The 20,247-nt window shown below is 48.2% G+C and overlaps 1 protein-coding gene across 1 annotated transcript; it reads right to left on the reverse strand.

Annotated features, from left to right (window-relative positions):
* Positions 1 to 16,741: 16,741 nt before the first annotated feature.
* Positions 16,742 to 17,704, reverse strand: LOC308266143 (mas-related G-protein coupled receptor member H-like; the record flags this gene model as incomplete). Its single annotated transcript, XM_080700161.1, has 1 exon — positions 16,742 to 17,704. One exon carries the CDS (start codon positions 17,702 to 17,704, stop codon positions 16,742 to 16,744), a length of 963 nt encoding a protein of 320 aa, XP_080556287.1.
* Between the last annotated feature and the right edge of the window lie 2,543 nt (positions 17,705 to 20,247).

Here is a 20,247-nt window from a genome sequence, read left to right on the forward strand (position 1 = left end):
GTGCAGGAGCTCCCGGCCGCCTGTCTCCGCTGTCCTGGGCTCCCTGGCATCGCACTCTCTCTGCAGGTGGATCTGTACGGTCCTTACCAGAAATTTAGTTTTGTTTTGAATGGGACATTCTGTAAATACCCACAATAAAGGTACCATTTGCAAGGATTTGTGTGTGGCAAGAGCTTCCTTTATACAAATGACCGGAGAAGTCGTGGCCTCTGGAGATTGAGGCCACGGCGCCAGGAACAGGCAGTTATGGCGGGAACTGCGCACCTGCGAGGAAAGGCTACCAGAGTCGGGAGAAAAATGAATGGCCAGCAGGCCGCTGGAGGGTTAGGTCAGAGAAACAGTTTTTCTTGTGAAGGAAAAAGATATAGCTTGGAAAAGTCAATGGCACGGGAGACTTTTGATAAATATATTAAACCATTAAAGTTTACAAAGTTAAAAAATCGGGCTGGGGTGTAGCTTGGAGGTAGAATGCCCCTGGGTTCCACCCCCAGTACCGCCAAAAAAAAAAAAAAAAAAAAAAAAGTTCATATTTAGCTGGGTATGGTGGACCAGGCCTATTATTCCCTTACTTGGGAGGCCAAGACAGGAGGATCATAGGTTTGAGGCCAGCCTCACCAACTTAGACTCTTAAGTTTCAACCTAGCAAGTCCCTGTTTCAAAATAGAAAAAAGGTCTAGGGTGTAGCTCACAGGTAGAACACCCCTGGGTTCAAACCCCAGTACAAAAAAATAATAATAATTTAGAGACAAAGGAATCGCCCCTGGCGCTGGCGTGCACTCTGGAAGTCAGTCCCTGCAGCTCCCTCGGACGCTTTTCTCTGAGGTCTCAGCTCAGCCGGGCTCGTGCTTGGTTTGAACTTGGGAATGCAGCCTTCTGGAATGCCATCGGGGTCACTTTCTAGGAAAGCGGAAGCACTCGCATGGCAGCTGTTCACAGCTGGGGAGCGCTAGAGCTGCCTGCCAGCAGGCCTGCCCCGCCAGGCAGCTCAGAGCTGGTGGCCCCAGCCGTGCTCTTACTAAATTGCCAAGGGCCATGTAAGTTGCTGAGGCTGACCTCGAACCTGTGATCCTCCTGTCTCAGCCTCCCAAGTACTGGGATTACAGGGATGTGCCATCGCTTCCTGGCGAGGCTCTTACAGGTTCAGTTCCCAGTACTGAAAAAAAATGGAGGTGCAGCCTGGCGGCGGATCCCGAGGCCACTGAGGGGTGCCCTCAGAGGGTGTGGGGCCTCCACGTTGGGCCGCCTCTTCCAAAGCAAGTCAGCCAGTCATGGACTGAAGCCATGAGCCATCATAAACCTGTTTTCTGTATAAGTTGATCATGTCAGGTATTTGTTATAGCGATGGAAAGCTAACGGCCACACCTGAGCGCACGACAGCTCGAAATCACAGCCCAGCGGCTCTGTGGCACTTGGCCGTGTGATCCCAGGCGGCTTGGTCTTCTTGCCACTTGAGAGCCTGTGCGTGGAAGCTGAGCACCGCCCATCATTTGAACACTCAGCATTTGTAACCGGGATTGGGATATTTCTTACAGTCAGCAGTGCATCATGATTTAATTGATGGTGTTTTCCAAATAAAATATAAAATAGTTCTGGGAATATTGCCTGTCTCGGCCTTCCAAGCCCAGGGATTACAGGCGTGCGCCACCATCCCTGACCCCCAGCTTTATTTTTTATTCTTTATTTTGTTTTTATGTTTTTGTGTTTTGTGTTTTTTGGGTTTTTTTTTTTGGTGGTACTGGGGTTAAAACCCAGGAGCTTTCTACCTCCGGGCTATACTCCCAGACCTATTTTCTATTTTATTTGGAAACAGGGTTTTACTAAGTTGCCGAGAGCCTCACTAAGTAGTTGAGGCTGGCTTGGAACCTGTGCGATCCTCCTGTCTCAGCCTCCCAAGCACAGGGATTACAAGCGTGCGCCACCACGCCCGGCTTTATTCTTTATTTTGAAACAGGGTCTCACTAAGCAGCTGAGGCTGTGATCCTCCAGTCTCAGCCTCCCAAGTACTGGGATTACAAGTGTAGCAATTATTCCTGGTTATATGATGTAACTTTAAACAAGTTTAAACACAGGACAAGTTTGAAAACCTCTGAGGAGGTGGCTCAGCCTTTCCTGGGTCCTGGGCACAGGCGCCCCCTGGTGGTGCTTGGTCCTACCCGCTCCTGCTGGGCAAGCATGGCTTTCCTTGTCTTGTCTCTCTGTCCTCTCGGGACTCACTCTGAGGCCTCCGTTGGTGCCAAGTGGCTGGCGCTGCCTCTCTCCTCCATGGGAGCAGAGCCCTGTTGGTACCCTCTGATGCCCTTTTTATGGCCAAAGAACTTAGGCAATGGTTTCCTGGATCTTTATACTTTTAATTAAGTAACTTGGACTGTTACTTAATTAAATGGTGGAAAACATTTAATAAACAACCGATAATGGATTCTCTGTGTGTCCTCTAACACAGTGACCATTCCTGTGTGGGAAGAGAAGCATGTCTGCAATCCATTCTCAGTTATCATTTAAAAAGACTAATCAACCAGGCGTGGTGGTGCCACCTGTCATCCCGATACTTGGGAGTCTGAGACAGGAGGATTGTGAGTTTGAGGCCAGCCTCAGCAACTTAGTGAGACCCTGTTTCAAAATTTAAAATTTTAAAAAAGGGCTGGTGTAGCTCAGAGGTAGAGTACCCCTGGGCTCAATCCTTAGTACCCTCCTCCCAGAAGACCAGTAAAATTTATTAAAATGTTATCTCTTGGAGAGATTGTAAGTTTCCTTTCTCATACTTTTTATACTCTAAAATTTTCACAATATAAGCATGCATTCCTTCAATCATATATATATGATAGAAATGTATTTTGCAGTACTGGGGTTGAACTCAGGGGCATCCTTTCTTTGAGCTATTTTTTATTTCAGTACAGGATCTCACAGAGTTGCGGAGGGCCTCACTAAGTAGCTGAGGCTGACCGAGAACCTGAGATCCTCCTGTCTCAGCCTCCCAAGTACTGAGATTACAAGTGTGCACCACCACGCCCGGCTATGCTATTTTTTTTTAATTTTGCTACATACAATTTAGCATCTAAGTGATCACAGTTAAATTTTAAAATTGCAAACCTTTTTTAAAATAGGGAAAGGAATACACAACATTTATTACTTGCCTAAGTTGAGAGTATCAGACTCTATTATATAACTATTTATTCATATTTTTATAATATTGGGGCTTGAACCCAAGGGTATTCTACCTCGGAGGTACACTCCGGGCCAAGTCCTATTTTACTTTTTTTTTATTTTGAAACAAGATCTAAGTTGTGGAGGCTGACTACAAATCTCTAATTCATTGTCCCAGCGTCCCAAGTACTGGGGTTATAGATGTGCACCACCATGCCTGACAATTATATACCTTTTTATATTAAGAAGTTTTTATTTGCCAGGCGTGGTGGCACATGCTTGTAATCCTAGCATTTGGGAGGCTGAGACCGGAGGATCGCAGTTTGCGGACAGCCTCATCTACTTAGTGAAGCCCTCCGCAACTCAGTGAGACCCTGTTTCAAAATTAAGAATAAAAAATTGGACAGGGGGTGTAGCTTGGAGGTCAAATGCCTCTGGGTTCCATCCCCAGACCCACAAAAAAGTTATTATTTATACTTAGATATGGGAGAAAATTCACTGAAGTCTTGGTGGGGTCTGCCATCACTTAAAGTGAATTGTTCAAGAAGGGAGCCACAAAACCAGGCGCAGGCGCTCGGTGCTCTCTGACACGGGCGCTGTTCCTCTCACTCCATGGATTTCTGGCTTGGTGAGCTCCTAGCACTTGGTAAGCTGCCGCGCCCCGGCCGTCTCCTCCCCAGAGCGCCTGGTGTCGTGATGCCCGCCTCAGGCCTGGGGCTCCGTGCTTGGAGGAGTCCCTCACCACCTGCTAAGGAGGCGGTGTGCGTTGGGTTGGTGGGCACCTGTTGCTAGCTGGATCCTGGGTCGGGGCAGTCGGGTGCTGGGGAGGAAGAGGTGGTGTTAGGAGTCGCCATCTCCCGGTCACCGGGTGGCATTTGGAAGGGCATTTGGATGGGCAGAGGGGCGAATGTCCTCCCGCCGCGTTTTCTGCCACTTTAGGAACTGCGTTTCCCGCGTGTGTCCAACCTCTCGGAGGTGTACGAGGTGCTGAGCAGGTGAGCGGGCGTTTCCGGAGCTGCTGCTGAGGGGGTCTGCGATCGCCGCGGGCGCGTGGCCCCCGGGTCTGGTGGGTGCTCTTCCTGCTCCTGGCGGGGCTGCGGTCCCCGGTGCCCCTCCGGTCCCCATGCTTCCTCACCTGGAGCCGCCTGGCCCGTTCATGGGGAGAAAGCAAGAGTCTTAGCGGGGCACACAGAGAGGGGGCTCTTTGGACAGAGACCTGGCAGAGTTGCAGGAAGGGGTGTCTACGGACAGAGCTCAGAGTGTCCCCATTCCTCCAATCACTCATTTATTCCTCTTGGCAAATACTCACCGGGCACTGTGCCATCCGGCATCAGGCTGGCACTGGGAATACAACCAACCACAAACCCATCAAGGGTCCATCTCGTGGGGCTCGTAGAAGGTGGGAGGGTTAGGCAAAGACCAAATAAGTCAACAGGTAAAGTGACTGGAAGCTGTGGCCAACGTCCCAAAGGGAAGGGGCAAGGCGCCAACAGCGCGGGCATCATTAGTCCCGGGAGGGGCGGCCCTTTGGGATGGGACACCATTTGGAGATACGGGGTTTGGCTGGTCTGCACGGCTGATTCCGCCTCAGGAGGACAGCGCTGCGGGCGGTGCGGGAAATCAGAGCATGAAATTCACTTTTAAAATATTAGAAGAAGCCGGGCGTGGTGACGCGAATTTGCAATCCCTGTGCTTGGGAGGCGGAGACAGGAGGATCGTGCAGGTTCGAAGCCAGCCGCGCTGGTTTAAGAGACCCTGTTTCCAAATAAAAATAAAAATAAAAAAATAGGTCTGGGAGTGTAGCCTGGAGGTAGAAGGGCTTCCAGGAACCTCAGTAACACACACACACACACACACACACACACACACACACACACACATTAGAAGAAGGCCGGGTGTGGTGGCCCACACTTGTAATCCCAGCACTTGGGAGGCTGAGACAGGAGGACTGCAGGTTCACAGGCAGCCTCAGCTACTGAGTGAGGCCCTCTGCAACTTAGACCCTGTTTCAAAATAAAGAATAAAATACAGGGCTGGGGTGTAGCTTGGAGGTAGAATGCCTCTGGGTTCAATCCCCGGTTCTGCAATAAATAATACGTAAAAAGATTAGGAGAAATATATTACTATCATATCTAAGCTTTGGACATCCACCTTCTCACCGAAGTACTTTTACAACCACACATTCCGACATGAGTGACTGTTTATCATTGCTCCATAGTTGAGAACAACTCATGAGTCCCGCTTCCTCTGGGTTGCGGGGTAGAACATACTAGTCCACCATTTCCGCTGAACCTGCTTGGTCTCTCAGAAGTCTCCTCCCTCCATCTCTCCCTTCTCCCTGGAGGACCTCAGCTCCTGGGGACCGGAGAGCCTATGTTCCTGCCTGAAGAAGGGGCGTCTGGTTCTTTCCTCCCCCAAGGGCCCCTGTGTCAGCTTGTTCATTACCGTGACCGAGACACCCGAGAAGAACAACCGGGAGGAGGAGAGGTTTAATTGGGCTCATGGTTTCAGAGGTTCAGTCCATGGCTGGCTGGCTCCAAGGCAGAACTATCATGGTGGCAGCAGATGGCAGGGGCACGCTCCTCAACTCACAGTGGCCAGAAGCAGAGAGACGGGACGCAGCCGGGGACAGAGACGGTCCTCGGAGACTCACCCCAAAGACCCAGCTCCTCCAGCGCTTGCTGGCTCCCCTCCCCCTGCTGACACGGTCCCCTGACACGGCTAGATCTGAGCCCCTGTGTCCTGGGAGCCACTGTCCCATCCTCTGCCACCTAGCACTGAGGGCCGGCCCTGAGGCTGCCCTTCTCAAATGACATGCCTGCTGGGGTCCCCCGGGCTTAGTGTGTGTGTGGGGGGGCATCGGAGGGATGAGGGAGCCAGCTGATGTCACCTCTTCTCACCTGACCTCTTGGTTTCCAGGCAGCACCCACTGATCCTCCCGCCCCAGTGGCACGCCCTCCCTCCCTGACCCCTCATGAGGGTGTATTAGTCTCTGGGGTACCTCAAGCCCCCGTTTGGCCTTTCGCCTCTTCCATCATCTATAGAACCAGGTCAGGGCTCGGATTCCTGCAGGCGGCTTCTGTCTTCTAGAAGCTACTTGATGCAGAGATGGCAGAACTTGGGGTTGCTTCCTGCCCTGGCCTGCCCGTGACCTGACTGTGGCTGTTCCCAGGGCCCCGCACTGCCCCAGGAAGGCACCGGGAGCCTTTTGGCGCTGGGGTCCCTCCACCCACCCGAGGCTTCTGTGCTGTGGCCGCTCCCACCCCAGGTGCCTGGCCTCCAGTCGGGCTCCCGCGGCCCTGCCACTGAGCACTTACCTCTGTTTGGATTGAAAACCGCTCATTTATTAGCATGCCTTTTTTTCTACCCATGATTTCCCTCGTTGATGCTGCAGAATCCAGGAGGCCCCGCTGTGAATACGCCATGCCAAGTTCTCAGAATGGGGAAGCAAAAAAGCAGACAAAATAAAACCTCTCTCAAGAGCCGGATTTCGCCAAGCGAGCGTGCTCGGCGCTCATACATTTGCCCCTGCTCCATCTTTCCAAGATGCTGCATGAAGTAAGTTCAGAAGCCAAGAATTTGACTTTTTAGTTAAGGCTGTAGCCTGCGTTCCCCTGGGACTCTTAATGTCCCTGGCTCGGCTGGACGGAGGGCCACGTGGGAGGGGTGGGGAACTCCAGTTTAGAATGTACAGATGGAGGCCGGGCGTGGTGGCGCACGCTTGTAATCCCTGCGCTTGGGAGGCGGAGGCAGGAGGAGCGCACAGGTTCAAAGCCAGCCTCAGGGACCCTACTTCCAAATAAAATATAAAATAGGTCTGGGAGTATAACCCAGATGGGTTCCACCTCTAGTACCACAAAAAAAGAAAGAAAGAAAGAAAAAGAAAATAATAAAAAATGGGCTGGGGATTAACTCGGAGGTAGAATGCTCCTGGGTTCCATTCCCAGTACTGAAAAAAAAAAAAAATCTACAAAATGTGTCCTATTATGACCACATTTTACCAAGGAGAAAACTGAAAAAAGTTTTTTTTTTCTTTTCATTCCCTTCCAGTTGACTACTGACAAATCAATGTCAATTTTACTTAATATTTCAGCAAATTGTATTTCAGTTTCTGGTCTGCCAAGGACAAGGCTGTGTGTGCCTGGCAGGATACCGACTCATTAACTTAGCTGACTCACCAACTTCTAGACCTAACAAGAACAAAACAGGCGCATTAGCTTTGCACTGCTAAAACACAGCATACGCATCTGAGGCAACTAAGAAAAAGAAAAGGCTTATCTAGCTCACAGCTGGGGAAGTTCAAAGTCCAAGATGGGTGGCCTCCCTGGTCTGGTCCCTTGGGAGGAAGGCTCATCAGGGCGGCATGTGTGTAGGAGGCGGAGTCATATCTTTTGTTGGGGAGGGGTAGTAGGGATTGAACCCAGGGGCATCCTACCTTCCAGCTACACCCCCAGAACCTTTTATTTTGTAACTAGGTCTTGCTAAGTTGCCAAGGCTGGCCTCAAACCTGCAACCCTCCTATCTTAGCCTCCCAAGTACTGAGATCACAGGCACGCACCACCATGCCCAGCTAACAGTCATACCTTGAGCAGGAGTAAAGAGAGTTGCATCCTGGGTCCCCACAATCCCCTCAAGGGCAGGATCCCAGTGATCAAGACCTTCCACTGGTCTCCACGTCCCATACCACCACCTTGGGGACCCAGCCTTCAATCCCACTCGGCCCATAGAGGAGACTCAAGCAAACGCCATCCAGACCACAGCAGGGGGGAAGCACTCTCCCACATCCCCCCTTGGATTATCGTAGCCCAGCATCTCTGCGGCAGCCCTCACGGGGCAGAACGTTCTGTTCCCGAGCAGTCCTCACGGCATCGTGGTAGTCACCACCTCGAGGCCGCCCACGTTGTCCCAGCTTGGCTGGCGGGAGCCCCTCCCAGTTCTAAATCACTGGATTCCAAGTCACAGAGTTTTCTTCCTCTTTCCAGCCAGGTCTGTGCCCCAACGCCATGTCAACAGAGAGGCCATGCCGGACCTCCCTCCGCAGAGCAGGAACAACACCTGCACCCTCCTAACCTTTTCCTTGGCTTTGTTCTTTTAACCCCAAGTCCCTAAACAGTGGCTGACACACGCAGGGCTCACGAGTGTGTGTCTACTACTGAACGCGGCACACTCCCAGCCAGGAGACTGTGATTGGGTGCGCCTCTCTTTCCTGCCGAGGTGCGGAGGCTGTGGGCAGGGGAAAGGGCCCCAATGTCCTCTGCCTTCCCCACCAGAGAGAGGCACAAGGGTTTTGAATGCAGGATCAGGAAATAGAAGAAAAGCCACGCAGAGTAGCAGGATCAGTAGCCTCTCATATGACTTTCGTGATAAACTAGGAGTGCAGGGAGTGGAAAATTGGACTCTGCAACCTAGAGACTGAGAAGAAGAATCTCAAAGCCACCTGCATAGGCGGGGGTGGTGCAGCATTCGGGAGGCTGAGACGGAAGGATCAGGGTTCGCGGCCAGCCTCAGCTACTTAGGCCCTCCACAACTCAGTGAGACCCTGTTTCAAAATGAAGAAAAAATAGGGCTGAGGGAGTAGCTTGGAGGTAGAATGTCCCCGGGTTCCATCCATAGTACCTAAAAAAATAAAATCACCTACATTAAGACTAAAATATCTTCACTTTGGCAAATGATTTTCCCAAACTTAGTCCATATCCAGGAAGTGTATGCAGCGGGCACGCTCATGTGTTGCCTTGATAGTTGTGTCATAGTAGTGGGTTGATGTGGAAGCTGCCTCCTCAAAATCTAGCTTTTAGCTGGTGTGTTAAGATTTTCCTCCTGGGTGTGGTGCCTGGAATCCTAGTATGTGAGACAAGAGGATCGCAAGTTAAGGATAGCCTAGGCAACATCTCCACAACCTAGTGAGACCCTGTTTCAAAATAAAGAATAGAGCCGGGCGTGGTGGCATAGGTTTGTAATCCCTGCCTTTGGGAGGCTGAGACAGGAGGATTGTGGTTCCTGGCCAGCCTCAGCTACTTAGTGAGGCCCTTTGTAACTCAGTGAGACCCTGTTTCAAAGTAAAGAATCAAAAATAGGGCTGGGGGTGTAGCTCAGAGGTAGAACGCCCCTGGGTTTTATCCCCAGTACTGCAAAAAAAAAAAAAAAGGGTGGTGTAACTTAGAGGTAGAATGCTCCTGGGCTCAATACCCAGTGCTACACCACACACACACACACACACACACACACACACACACACACTTTTTCTATGATTGAGGTAGGCAGCTGCTCGCTCCAACTCTGAAAGCCATCCAGGTCTAGAGCTGAGAGATGTTTCACCCCTGCATCTTTAGTTTTGGTTCACAAGTCATGGAAGACCCAGAAGAGTTTTCTAAGTAAACCCTGTCTTGACCAGTGACTCTCGAGCAGCGAATGTTCCCACGGTGCACCTCCACACGCAGGGCGGAGTGTTGGTCTTCTAAGCACGAATCTTGGTTTAGAGTCCTTAATTTTCACAAATGATTCCTAATCCTCCATCTACTCAGTTGATTTTTGAAGTCTGTGCAACTTTAGCCAGCCCCCAGCATCTTCCTGGCCGGGCCTGCTCTGACCGGGTGCATGTGGGCTGTTCTTTGTTCTATTTCAATCAATTTTCCACTTGGAAAATTGGATATAACTTGAAGCCCTGGTTATGTATTGAATTCCTTGGGTATTTTGTTAATTTTGTGGACCAGCTGGATTACCAGAATGCTAATCGACCTCTACCTCCCTAGAATTACTCTCTGCTTAAATAAGAGAGGCATGAGCTGAGCTGGGCGTGGTGGCACACACCTGTAATTCCAGTACTTGGGAGGCTGAGACAGGAGGATCTCAGGTTCAAGGCCAGTCTTAGCTACTTAGGCCCTCCCTCTGCAACTTTGTGAGAACCTCTTTCAAAATAAAGAATAAGGGGCCAAGATGTAGCTCAGTGGCAAAGCGCCTTCTTTGCAGGTGTGGCACTCTGGGTTAGATCCCCAGTTCTAAAAAGACCAAAAAAAAAAAAAAAAAAGACTAAAAAATAAGGCTGGGGGTATAGCTTGGAGGTAGAATGCCCTTGGGTTCAATCCAGAGAGAGAGAGAGAGAGAGAGAGAGAGAGAGAGAGAGAGAGAGAGAAGGGGAGAGGGGAGGGGAGGGGAGGGGAGGAGAGACAAGAAGAGAAGAGGAGAGAAGAGGAGAGGGGAGAAGGGAGAAGGGAGAGAGAAAAGCCGTATTCATGTTTGAGTATTATTTGACAATAAAAAGGAGTGAAGTACTGATGTATGCTACAGCATCTTAACGTGTTGAAAACATGTTAAGAAATAAGTGGTCATAAAGGACAGCAGATTGCATGATTCCATTTATATGCAATGCCCAGAATGGACACATCCACGGAAGAGATTCGTGGTTGTGGGGATTGGAGTGTGACTGCTAATGGACTTTATTTTGGGGGTGATAAAAATGTTCTAAAATTGGATTGTGGCATTGATTATGAAATCCTATAGATTTACTAAAGACTATTAAATTGCATAGGTGTGTGTGTGTGTGTGTGTGTGTGTGTGTGTGTGTGTGTTAGGGATAGATCCCAGGGGCTTTCTACCTCTGAGCTACTTCCAGCCCCTTTTATTTTTTGTTTGGAAACATGGTCTTGCTAGCTTGCTGAAAGTCTTACTAAATAGCAGTTTAGTCTGTCCTTGAACCTGTGAAGACCCAGAACAGTTTTCTAAGTAAATCTCAGCCTCCTAAGTACTGCGATTACAAACCTGTGTCCCCACTCCCAGGTGATTTTCATTCTCTGCACTGTCTTTTCCTTCTTTTCTACCCTGTGTGAGATTCTTCCACCTAATGCTGAAAGGCCTTTGCCTTCCCTGAGTGCAAAGCCGAGGCGTGGAGCAGGGCTGGCAGAGCTCTGGGTCCCGGGGATCCGGTGGTGAGCCGATGCTCCGCCAACACTGAGCGTCATTAGTGGAATGGAGTCGCTTGCGTGGTATTTGAGGGAAACGTTCTGTGTTTATCAAAGCAAAAAGGGAGTTAGGTTCAGTGAAGTGCTTCCCAGTCCCTCAGCCCCACGCTTTGCCGCTCTCATCTGGGACCTCACCTGCAAGCCCAGCGTGCAGGCCTCATGCCGTTCTGTTCGCATTACACCCTGAAGTCTTCACTCCGACCACACTGCCACTCAGAGTCAAGCTTTGAGCTGTCACCACGCTGACAGTGAGGACAAGCCTTTGCGGTGCCCGAGGTGGAATCACTGGGGTCCGGGAAGCAGGTATCAGCCTTCCTCCACAGCTGAGGAAGGGACTTGCTCGGGACCTCAAAGCAGGGAAATGAGGTAGGTAGGCAGGCTCTGAGCCCAGGACCGGCCGCCCAGTGCTGGGGACTGTGTGGCGGTCTCCCTTGCCCCTGCTGTGGGGACAGCGTGTAGTGACCCTGAGGGCCTTGGTGAGAGGTGGGGCGGGCTCTTAGCTTCCTTGGCCCTTCTTTCGGCGGCCCTGTCAGTCCTGGGCCTGGGCAGCTCTCCCACATCTCCGTCTCTGATTCTTGGGGGAGCTGCTGGGGCCTTCGGTGGCTGCCTCTCTCTGGAGGCCCCAGGATCCCAATGTGCTTTGCTTTACGTTCTCCCCAGCCCTCGCTCCCCGTGGACCCTCTGGTTGGCTGGTCCAGTCCCGTGGCAGTGGCACCTGGGTGCTCCAGGGCAGGGCCAGCAGGCTCTCCCCCGGCCCGCAGCGGCACCTCCCTGCCTCCCACAGCTGGTCTGCTCTGGCCAGCTGGCTTTCTAGGCGCCCGCTTTGAGCTTAGAAAACAGGGCCGCCTCTCCACCCAGGGGTGGCGGGCTGGTGCTGGCCCCAGGGAGAGCAGCAATAGGAGCCCTGGCACCCCAGTACCCACCTCCTGCTGCCCGGGACCTGGGGGCCTCTGTCCAGCAGCAGGCAGCCCGGGTCCCTCAGGAGTGAGGAGGACCCACATCTTCGAGGTGTCCAGACCAGCGGGCACAGAGAACTCTAATGAAAAGAACAGAATTTCCCTGAGTGTTTGATCAGTAGTTCAACCTACTTCTGTGTATTGTTGCATCAGAAAAGCAGGAGGTAGGTCGACCCTGTTTTTTTTTCTTTCTCAAATTTACCTTTATCAGCAGGGCATGGTGGTACACGCTTGTAATCCCAGCATCCGGGAGGCTGAGACAGGAGGATCACAGTTTGCAGACAGCCTCAGCTACTTAGTGAGGCCCTCAGCAACTTGGTGAGACCCTGTTTCAAAATAAAGAATAAAAAATAGGGCTGGGGGTGTAGCTCGGGGGTACAATACCCCTGGGTTCCATTATAGTATGGCAAAGGCAAAAACAAGAACAAACAAACAAACAAAAAAAACTTACAGTTATCAAGCGGGCAGGGGAGAGCCAGGCTGGAGCAGCAGCTGGAATAAGTAAGGGCCAGCTGCGCCTCCCTCCTTACCACAACTGCAGCTTCAGGCTGGAGGATGGGGACGTAACTCAGTCGCCTTTCTTTGCACTGCGCTGACTGGTGGGACTTGGCCCGCTGTGGGTTTTATATTTATCTGTATGGGAGCTGTTAAGTACTGGGGCTTCCTGACACTTTGGATGTGAGGCTTTGACTTTGGTTTTTGACACTGGGAGCAGTATATCCTCTTAATCTGGGAGTGTGAATACTGGCCTCTGAGGAGCGTGATCCTGAGGCTGTAGTGAGCTGTCCGTCAGACACCGCAACCAAGGCTCATTGCAAACATCTTCCCTTTTATCATCGTCCACCGGGATCATTTATTAAGTGCACATCAGGCCAGGAAAAGACAATAAAGTGGCCTTCCTTTGTCCTGTACAGCTACTTATACAAGACAAGCAGTTATGACAGCGACTCGCAGATAATAAAATGCAAAATGTCTGTTTTGGATCATTACGTACAAGCACCGCAGCTGATTATTCTAGGCAGCGACAAACAGGTCCTAGAACACATTAACTCGTTAATATATGGGGCCTAATAAATTTATTTGTAGTTTTGAATCAGATATTTACAAAGTAATCACTCAGACTTTTTATAGTGTCTCTATTAGTAGCACAGAGATAGAGAGATAGGCGGGGATACCAGCACTCAGAAGGTGGCTCAGTGGATGTTTACATGGCTCCTGTTCCCAAAAAGCTGACAGTCTGCTTGGGAGTGTGTACTAACACACACACACACACAGCCAACAATTGATCAATAAATGTATGAAACTGCCTTTAATTAACTAGGAGTATATGGAAAGATGAAATTTTAGGAGCTACAGAAAGACAAACACCACTCGATCTCACTTATGTAAGCAACCTAAAAAATTGAACGCAGAGAAGCAGAGAGTAGACGGAGGCTGTCAGAGGTGTCAGTCAGGAGCTGGGGACTGAGGACTTGAGGGTCAAAAGTAAGAGTTTCAGTCAGACAGGAGGAATAAAGACTTTTTGCAGTGACCAGAGTTTATAATATTGTGCTGTATATTTCAGAATTGCTAAAAGTGGGGCTGGGGGTGTATGCAGCTCAGTGGCACAGCACTTGTTCTGGTGTGCGAGGCCCTGGCCAATCCCCAGCAACCAGAACAACGATAGTAACAACAAACCCCTAAAAAATTGCTGAAAGAGCAGATTTTAAATACAAAAACAACAACTCACACAAGATGATGATTATGTGAAGTGATGGATATGTTTCAACAGTTTTCTCCTCAACTAAATTGAGCGTTCATATATTAAGGGATATTAACCTATGGCCATATTTATTAAGATAGAATTTTTTTTTTTTTGCGGGTCTGGGGATGGAACCCAAGAGCATTCGACCTCCGAGCTACACCCTCTGCCCTATTTTTTATTATTTATTTTTGAAACAGGGTCTCACTAAATTGCGGAGGGCCTCACTAAGTAGCTGAGGCTGTCCACGGACCGCTATCCTCCAGTCTCAGCCTCCCGAATGCTGGGATCAAGATAGAATTCTTAATGTACTTTGTTTTTTTTTCTTTTGTAGTACCGGGGGTTGAACCCAGGGGCATTCTATCTCCAAACTACACCCCAGCCGTATTTTTTATTCTTTATTTGGAAACAGGGTCTCACTAAGTTGAGGAGGGCCTCACTAAGTTGCTGAGGCTGGCTTCGAACCTGCGATCCTCCTGTCTAGTCTCCCAAATCTGGGACTACAAGCGTGCGCCACCATGCCTGGCTCTTAATGTATATCTTAAGACACACACTCTTATCATTTTCTGGACCTGTCTAAATGCCACCAAATCATGGGATACTGAGTAACATCCCCGGTTAAGTGGAACTGGATCTACAGATTTGTTACGTGACCATCGAGTTGGACTGCAAGAATCTCCAGTAAGTAAATGGCCGGATGAGCAAGCGCTTTTATAAATAGTCCTACAAAGTGCTTGGCTTAAAATAGTGCAGTCCAAGTGCCTTGGGACTCCAGGAGAATGTTTTTTATAATAATAAAAGAAAACACTTAATTCCATAAAGAATTGGCAGCATTTCAAATCAGCTTCTCAATAATGACTTGAGGATCAGGAGGTGGCGGCTTGAAGAGGTTGTATAATAGCCAGGTGCTGAAATACTCCGGAAAATAATACACGATTTTGTTTTGTATACATTGTGCAAAGAAAGCATTCTTTACTGTCTTGTATTTTATGCATAGATATGTACATATTCTATATTAAGCAAAGGAAGAAAAGAAAGAGGGGAGGAGGAAAGCGAGGGGAGGAGTGTAACTTTTTATACCCAAGCAAGCCCTTAATGATTCTTTCTAACCCCCTCCTCGTTTTTTTCAGTACTGAGATTGACCCCAAGGCTTTGCATATGAAGGTAAGAGCTCTACCACTAAGTTACGTTCCCAACCCTTTTTACTTTAGTTTGAGACAGGGTCTTACTAGGTCGCCCAGGCTGACCTCAACTTGTAATCCTCCTGCCTCAGCCTCCTCGACAGCTGGGACTACAGGCACGCACCGCGGTGCCTGGCAGCTCCCTCTTGTTACCGGATGACCTTCTTAAAGGACTTCTGGAGCGTCTCACCTGTTTTCCCACTCATCCCAGATGAATTCTTTTTTTATTGGGTGGCACTGGGGATTGAACCCAGAGGCATTCTACCTCTAAGCTAAATACCCAGCCTGATTTTTATTTCTTATTTGGAAACAGGGTCTCACTATGTTGTAGAGGGCCTCGACAAATTGTTGAGGCTGGTTTCAAACCTGTGATTCTCTTGTCTTAGCCTCCCAAGTACTAGGATTATAATACTGTATGGTATATTTCAAAATTGCTACAGGTGGAGCTGGGGGTGTATGTGCCGCCATGCCTGGCTATAGAATTCTATTTATTTATTTATTTATTTATTTATTTATTTATTTATTTGGCAGTACTGGGGATGGAACCCAGGGGCATTCTACCTCTGAGCTACACCTCCAGCCTTATTTTTTATTCTCTCTCTGGAAACAGGGTCTCACTAAGTTGCAAAGGGCCTCACTAAGTAGCTGAGGCTGGCCACAAACCTGCAATCCTCTTGTCTCAACTTCCCAAGTACTGGGATTACAAGTGTGTACCATCAAACCCAGCTTTGTCCTACTCCATTTTAAGGAAAAAAATGTTTTGTTTTTTTTTCTGAGCAAGGTGTGGTAGCGCATGCTTGTAATCCCAGTACTTTTGGAGGCTTACTTGGGAGGTTTAGACAGAAGGATCGCAGGTTCCAGGAGCCTCAGCAACTAGTGAGACTCTCATCAACATAGTAAGACCCTGTTTCAAAATAAAAATTAAGAAAATAGGGTTGGGGATGTAGCCTGGAGGTAGAATGGCCCTGGGCTCAGTCCCCATTACCACACACACACACACACACACACACACACACACACACACACACACCATAGTAGAATCACAGGTTCAAGGAGCGTCAGCAACTTGTGAGACTTTCATCAACATAAAAATAACAATTAAAAAAAAATAAGGTTGTGGGTGTAGCTTGGAGGTAGACTGTCCCTGGGTTCAATCCTCAGAATTGTGAGAGAAAGAAAGAAAGAAGGAAAGGAGGGAAGGAGGGAGGAAAGGAGGGAGTGTGGGAGGGAAGGAAGGAAGGAAGGAACCAAATCTGCAGAGGAGACACAGGGGGAGGGTGTTGGCCACTGGTGTGAACCTTTGCAGCACGACGTCTCCAAGACTGGTGTGGATATGACGGTTGCATGGATGGGCTTCAGGGTCAGACTTCTTAGGTCCCACTTCAGCTCAGCCCATCCGTGCCCCCTAACTCTACTCAACCTCTCTAGCCCTGTTCCCTTCAACTCTCATGGCAGAAGGACAGTGCGAGCTCAGAAGGGTGTTGGGAAGACTAAAGGAGACAATGTGTGTAACACATGGGGCTCGGTGCCTGGAGATAGGAAGTGTTCAAAAAGGTGAGAACTCAGTCAGCCATGGCCGAGTGGATCGTGTGGACAGGGTGTCTTCTTGTTACTATCACTCATTCCAGGGAGGAGTTACGGAGTTTCTTTTTAAGCTTAGGTGAACCGACAGATGGGAAAACAAAGTGCTTTCAGGAGAGTGTGCTCTCTTCCCACCCGAGATGACCTGGAGCATACTTCCTCCAGGATGTCCTAGCAGAAGGGCGTCTAGGACTGTGCGGCCCTGTCCCCTGAGCTCAGGATTGGCTTTTCTTCAAAGACCTTTTGCAGCGCCTCTTTTAGGGACTTCCTACTTTTCTTTCTCCTAAGACTTCCTACCACAAAATAGATGATCGGGTTGACGCTGCAGTTGATAGTGGACAGCATGGTCAGATAGGGAAGGGATTCCCACAGGGACTTGTCGCTCGGGTTAGAATAGTAGAGAATGATGAGCAGGACCTTCATGGGCATGGCAAAGACCAGAAACAAGACCACGGTGGCCATGATGATCACATATAGCTTGGCCGGTTGACGCGGCCTCAGGTTACAGCTGACCTGGATGAAGAGGATCAGATTGGAGAAGACCATGAGCGGGACGAAGACCAGGAAGGTCAGGACACAGGAGAAGATGTACACGTAGCGACACTCTGGGAAGCGAGGCTCCTCTTCCAGGAGGCAGAAGAAGTTTTCTAACCCTGACACCAGCACGGAAAGTGCCCAGAGCAGCGCACAGGCCACGGCCGACTGGTGCTTTGGGCGTTGGCACTGGTACCAGATGGGGAAGAGCACCGAGAGGCAGCGCTCCACGCTGATGGCCGTGAGGAGGTGCAGCCCTGTGTTGTAGCCAAAAATCATGAGGAGGAGGATGTAGCTCAGCAAGGTGTCGTCGTGGAGATGGAAGGTGTTCACCAGCTGGAAGATGGCGGAGCAGAGGAGGACCATGAAGTCCGCAACGGCGAGGTGGAGAATGTAGACAGTGAATGGTTTCCTCTTGACACAGAAGATGAGAAACAATATCAGAAGCCCGTTCCCAATGATCCCCAGTATGCAGATGAGCAGGGAAACGTACGTGTAACTCTGCTCTCTTTCTGTGGCTAATGGGGCCTCCGGCGCTTGCCCTGATGACGCCCAGGTTACCAGGTCCAGGGATTCGTTTCTGGATTCTAGAGGATTACAGGTCAGTGGCTCCATCCTTGGGCAATTACTGGTTTTCTCCTGTGGACCTGTCATCAGAAACAGAAGGTAGTGTTGCGGGGGATCCGTTGCTCTGCACCTTACAAGGGGTTCGTGTGTGTGTGTGTGTGTGTGTGTGTGTGTGTGCGCGCGCGCGTGTGTGCATGTGTGTGTTATAGGTAATCGTTGGGGGCTGTCTTAGAATGCACACTGCGATTATCATCTTGGATTGGCTCAGTTTGAGTACATAGTATTTGGCTGAGTGGGATTTGTCCGCAGGTGGACAAATGTCAAGGGACCTGGTGTAATCTTTAAGGTGAGGTCTGTGACGTCATCTCCACCCAGTAATATTTAATCCTTCCTTCCTCTAAGCTTGTCACCTGCCTGCCTCACTGACTTTCTGTATCGTAACTCGTGACAATTACTCGCTTCTCTGTTTGATTAACTTTTATGATGCCTTGTCTAAAGTTTCTATAAAAATGAAGTGCTGGCTGCAGATGGTCAGGAGAATTGTCATCTATCTCCCCCCTGACCTCCCAATTATTAAATATATTTCTCTTCAGCTGGGCATGGTGGCACATGCTTGTAATCCTAGTACTTGGGAGGCTGAGACTTGAGAATTGCAGGTTCAAGGACAGCCTCAGGAACCTACTAAGACAGTCAGCAATTAAGTGAGACTCTGTCTTAAAGTAAAAAATAAAACAGGACTTGGGGTGTAGCTCAGAGATAGAAGGCCCTGGGTTCCATCCCCAGCACCACATACACGGTAAAACAATAAAACCCTCCACGCTCCTGTCACTGAACCCAGGGGCTGACTCCTGCCCAGGCCCTGCCATACGTCCCACCAGGATTCCTCACTTTCCCTGTAGGAAAGTTCACTGTTTTCCAGGTTTGTCCCCTGCCTTCCTGAAAGCAATTTCTAAACGTCCTTGCCAGAAACAGGTGACAGAATCAAGAAAAAAGATGAAAAGACTTATTTAAGATGCACCAAGGAACAAATGCCAACACACACACACACACACACACACACACACACACACACACGGAAGAAATTACAGGTGTGTGTAGAGCTTGTCAAGCATTTCTTTTCCTATTTTTTTTTTTTTTGTGGGTCTTCTGCCCCATCTCTCTCTTTATCCATTCTGACGTTCCCTTGTCTTGGTTTTTTTTTTTTTTAATTTTATTTTTTTAATTTTATTTTTAAAATTTTTTTTATTGGTGCACTGTATTCATACATCATAGTGGGATACAAACTTTTGTAGACATACATGCACACATCGCCCAGTCAGCACCCAACCGATCCCCACCCCATTCCCTCCCCATCCCTCCTTCCCATGCTTGGCTTAGTGGTTGACATCTAGTATTATAGCAATTTATCCAAAATTAAAAATGATAATTTCACATAACAGTTTCATTTGTCTGATACCAAGCTTTTGATGACTTAAAGATAACATTTCAATATTTCTTTTTGCTTTCTTTCTTACCAGAGAATATTTTTTTTCTATTTTTTTAGGTGAAACTATCATATATTTATATATTTATTTTTCAGAAAAAAAATCTATCCTAATATGGAATATGGACTCTAGATACCCAAAACGATCTTGAAAAAGAACAAAGCTAGAAGATATATATTTTCTTATTTCAAACCATATAAAGCTACAATAATTGAAACAGTGTAGTACTATTCTAAAGGCAGATATATAAACCGTTGGAGTTAAATACAAGCCTAGAGCTAAATTCTTCCCTATATTGTCAAGTTATTTTTGACAAGGTTTCCATGAACATTTGGTGGTGAAAATAATAATCTTTTAACTAAATATTGTTGAAAAATAATAATTACATGGAAAAGAATAAAATTGGACCCTTACCTAATCCCATATACAAATATTAACTCAAAATAGATAAAAGACCTAAATATAAATCTTAAGACTATAAACTTTTAGGAGAAAATCTGGGTCATAAAACCTCACAACATTGAAATTGGCAGTGATTTCTTGGATATGATTTCAATGGCATAGGCAACAGAAGAGTATACAAACTCCCTAAAAAATAAAAAAATATTGTATATCCAAAGACAATGTAAACAGAGTTAAAAGTTACTAATAGAATGGGATAAAATATTTCCAAATGCTATATCTGAAGGTATATTAATATTCCAACTAGAAATCCTAAAAATTAACAACAATAAAGGCAAACAATACAACTTAGAGATAGGTAAAAGACTAACATAAATAATGAATCTCCACAGATAACCAATCTTAATTGTCTGTTGGATGGAAACTCTTGTTTCTCTGGTTCTGGTGTGTGTTACCTATTTCTTCTTTGTAGTTAATCTCTTTGAGTATTTTCTCTAGCGCTGGTTTTGAAGACATAAATTCCTTCAGTTTCTGTTTGTCATGGAAGCTTCTTATTTCTCCATCTAATTTGATAGAAAGTTTTGCTGGGTAGGAAATTTTTGGCTGAAAGTTGTTTTCTTTCAGAGTTTGGAATATGTTACTCCAAGCCCTTCTGGCTCTCATGACTTGGTTTGGGAAGTCTGGAGTGATTCTAATTGGTTTGCC

This window comes from Muscardinus avellanarius (assembly GCF_963383645.1).
Source record: "Muscardinus avellanarius genome assembly, chromosome: 8".
NCBI lineage: Eukaryota > Metazoa > Chordata > Mammalia > Rodentia > Gliridae > Muscardinus > Muscardinus avellanarius.